The sequence below is a fragment of the Peromyscus eremicus genome, chromosome 16_21 (genome assembly GCF_949786415.1).
Source record: "Peromyscus eremicus chromosome 16_21, PerEre_H2_v1, whole genome shotgun sequence".
NCBI classification, from domain to species: Eukaryota; Metazoa; Chordata; class Mammalia; order Rodentia; family Cricetidae; genus Peromyscus; species Peromyscus eremicus.
Window position 1 is genome coordinate 67,333,302 of NC_081432.1, and position 4,297 is coordinate 67,337,598.

At 37.5% G+C, this 4,297-nt stretch overlaps 1 protein-coding gene across 3 annotated transcripts in view; it reads left to right on the top strand.

Moving 5' to 3' along the window:
* The window catches only part of Rab5a (RAB5A, member RAS oncogene family), a 31,518-nt gene that overhangs the window by 25,844 nt on the left and 1,377 nt on the right, over positions 1-4,297 (top strand). For all 3 annotated transcript variants that reach the window (XM_059282318.1, XM_059282320.1, XM_059282319.1), the window contains one exon: positions 311-404. In XM_059282318.1, the coding sequence (XP_059138301.1) occupies positions 311-404 (94 nt within the window). The remainder of the gene's footprint in view (positions 1-310; positions 405-4,297) is intronic.

A 4,297-nucleotide genomic window follows, 5' to 3' on the forward strand; every position in this document is an offset into this window, starting at 1 on the left:
GCCAATATTCTATCTTTATCTTTAAAAGGCATAATAAAAATTGCCATTGAAAGTAAAGAGTATTTAGAGTAGTAAAATTATACCCTGTCCCCAGTTATTGTGATTAGATTTAATATTAGACCTGATGACCAAAAGTGGAATAGGCAAAAAGTTAAGGTTAAAAAAAAAGTCTGGTGAATTATCCCACTCATTGTTTTTTCCTTTGCCACAGCATATTCTCTGGCTCTTAGTAATAAGTAATCAAATAAATCTATGAAATAAAGCAGGTATACAGTGTATGTTCAAGGGATAAATCTTTTTTTATAAACAGGAAGCACAGTCCTATGCAGATGACAACAGTTTATTATTCATGGAGACATCAGCTAAGACATCAATGAATGTAAATGAAATATTCATGGCAATAGGTAAGATTAATAACAACATTCTTCAAATGATAAGCAAAATACATTGAATATTTGGTCCATGCCCTCTAAAACATTATTTGGTTTTCTTAACTGATTATACTTTTAGATCCTTTCCACTAAGCAATATTTTGTTAGTAATACTGTAAAGACTGGTTGGGAAGCAGGACATAGTAGCCAGCCTGGGCATAAGACCCTGCCTCTTAGTGGGGTCTTAGTGGGATCTTAGAGTGGGGAAGAAAAAAAAGATTGATTGATTGTCAAAAGGTCCCTCCTCTTCCTCTCTTCTTCTTTTTTCCCCCCTCTTCCAATTTTATGAATTAAATCCAGGGTCTCCAACATGCCAAGCTTTCTCTGTACCTACCACTGCACTACATTCCCAACCCCAGTAATGTCAGATTTATATTGATTCATGAATTCAGGGTTATATAATACATGTGAATTAAAAGTTGATCTCAGATAAGAGGTAGATTGTCCAAAGGTTTCACTGAAAAGTCTGAGCAAATGAAAGTTTTCCTGTGTACAATAGTACCTCTTACCTGTAGGGACTATATTCCAAGACACACTGTGGATGCCTGAAACTATGTGGTAGTGTTATAATGCCTTTGATACTTTTTCTGTCCTAAGTATACACAGAGATGGAATAGCAAAACGAGCATAGATTTCCTTCTCCTTCCCATGTACAGATTCTTTTCTGCCTAGGAAAGAGATCAGACTCCAAACATTAAATATGGTAGGCAAGTGCTGTACTTTTGAACTACATCCCCACTGTTGAAGATTTGTTTTCCTGAGTTTGAGTTTTGTTGATGCTGAGTTCAAATTTAGGCTTGGTTTTTATCTAGGCTGTACTAGAACATGGGGTCTTTGTGCCTCAGACTCTATAGAGTGCTGGGTTTATAGGTGTACCAACAGGCCTGGCTTGGAAGTTTCCTTTTTTAAAATTTTTTATTTATTTGTTTATTTATTTATTTTTATTTTATTTGTTTTGTTGTTGCTTTAAGATAGGGTCTCACGTACCTGAGGATGACCTCGTACTTGTGCTTTAGGGCCATTCTAAGTAAAATAAGGGTCATGTTAACATGAACACTATGATACCAAGGTAGTCTGATAACCAAGCTGGCTACTAGTAGGTAGGTAGTTGGTACATATTGTTGATATGTTAGACAAAATGATCCATTCCATGTTCAAGGCAGGAAGGTGGGGACAATTTAGGATTTCAGCATGTGCCTTAGAACAGCCTACACTTTTGTTTCATACCTGCACACAGGTACTCTTGCTAGTGTGAGTATACATAGAAGCCAGAGGTTGACACTGAGATGTTTTCCTCTGTTGTTTCTCCATCTTTCTTTCTTTTTTTTTCTTCTTCTTTTTTTTTTTTTAAGATTTATTTATTATGTGTACAGTATTCTGCCTGCGTGTGTCCTTACAGGCCAGAAGAAGGCACCAGATCTCATTATGGATGGTTGTGAGCCACCATGTGGTCACTGGGAATTGAACTCAGAACCTCTGGAAGAGCAGTCAGTACTCTTAACCACTGAGCTATCTCTCCAGCCCCGTCTTTCATTTTTAAACATTTATTTTGTGTGTTCCTCAGCACAAATGTGGAGGGCAGGACAATTGGCTCTACTCTTTATACTATGAACTGAAGTCATAAAGCTTGACAGCAAGCACTTTTAACTCCTGAATCATCCTACTATCCCATTGTTTTGACCCTGAGTCTTTCAGTGAACTCTGAGCTCATTGAAAAATCCCAAGATATTTCTATTCCTACATGATCCACCCCAGTGCTGGAGTTACATGTTCATGTTTTTTTAACATGGATGCTGAGAGTCCAGACTCAGAACTTCATGGTTACACAACAAACATTAACTGAACCTGTTTTATTTTTTTTCAGACAGAACCTCACTGTGTGGCCAAGGCTGGCCTGGAACTCCAGATCCTCCTGCCTCAGTCTCCAAAATGCTGGGATTACGGGTTGGAGCAACCATTCCCAGTTAGGCTATACTTTAGACTTGTTTAAGACTTGTAGGCTGGGGAAATAGCTCTGTGGTACAGCACTTGTGTTGCATTCCTTGAAGCCCAATTCTGTTCCCAACTTCCAGGTTCTATTTCAAATTAAACTCTTTCCCTTTTTTAAAGAAATCTCCAGTGTAAATACAACTATGGTCTTTTCTTAATAAAGTTAGCATCTCAAATCACATAGTGCAGTCCAATTAACAAAAACAGTCCTTGGTCCTGTTTACTTCTCCTCCTGATTTCAGTCAGATATGATTAGAGAAAGTCCTTAGAGGAGTAGGCTATAGGGAGAAATTCTGCACATTCCAAAACCCAACTCTGTATTTATTATAATACAGTCTACAGTGCTAGCTTATTCTGTGTCCATAGTACAATTGTTAATCCACTTACTGGGCATTGTTTGTAAATAAATATGACTGAACATTTGTCTTTATTGTACTTTATGGTACCATCTCTAGAGCCATTCCTAGGGTGGCCCAGTGGAAGCTCTTTCCAAACGTCAGTGCTCACCGGACCTGCTTCTAACATCTGAGATTCTAAAAATAATATTGATGTGGGAAAAGTAAGAAAAAATAGAGGGTTAAAAAATGCAGGATGAAAAAAAAATGCAGGATGAAGGTGTGTGGCTTAGTGGTAGTTGTTAATTTGTGTAACATGTTCAGGGTCCAGGATTCCAGGGGGCGATTGGGCATAAAGTACTACTCTTAGGAGTATTGCTACTTTGTCCTCAGGATTAAGCCATGGATCTAGCAGGTAAAGTTTTAGTGGGAAGCATACTTCATAGAACCACTTTTAATTGTAAACTCACAAAGCTAAAGCTATTTGTGTATATTAAGTATCACTATTTTTGTAGATCAGATCGAGATTCTCAGCCCAAGAGGGAACGAACAGCTTAGATATTTGAAGGTGTGGAAGCCAGGAAGGAGATAGATGCTGTGTGTCATCTAGTTCAGTTTCTGATTAGGTTGCACAGTAATGGACAAGTTTGGTTGTGTTGGTGTGGTGGTTATGTTTATAAAATTTGTTTATATCCTGACTTGTTCTCAGATTATTTGGGACAACCCAGAGAATACTGCCATAATGTGAGCTTCTTTATAAACTTCATAGCTGGCCATGATCTATTGACTGGATTTTATGTCTGTGGATGGTTTTGTTTTTCAAAATGGAGTCTTGATATGCTTACTCAGGGTAGTTTGAACCTCCTGGGCTCAAGTGATTGTCCCAACTCATTCTCTAGAGTGAATCATGGGAATTACTGAGAGCTGCTCTAGCATGCTCTCACACCATGTCTCATCATGTCTAGCAGATTGTATATAGTAGAAATTTAATGAATATAAAACAGTCTGAGTGTAGCTAAGTGGTAGTGGACTTGCCTATTTTGCATGTGAACCAGCACAATGCAAAGTATTAATACTTAAGTAAAATATGCTATTTCTAAGGGAATTGATGTAAAAAATTGTGTATAGTTCTAGTTAAATTTAAGTTTAAATGGTATGCCTACAATTGGCCTCTTCGCAAACACTAAGAAATTAAACTCCAGGACTTGGGAGGCAGAGCCAGGCAGATCTCTGTGAGTTCGAGGCCAGCCTGGGCTACCAAGTGAGTCCCAGGAAAGGCGCAAAGCTACACAGAGAAACCCTGTCTCGAAAAACAAAAAAAAAAAATTAAATTCCTTTAGTACAGCAATCAGTGGGGTGTTTCTTGTGAGTTATTTTGGTATTTTGTTTTACTTTTGGCATTTAATAGATGATAAACATTTGAAAAGAGCAAACATAAGTCAGTCACATAAAACTTTGGAGATAGCCCAACTGGGAAAATAGGCAGGTCTAAGTGATTTTAATATGAATATTATAATTTTATTTTGGTCATTTCTTTCTTAG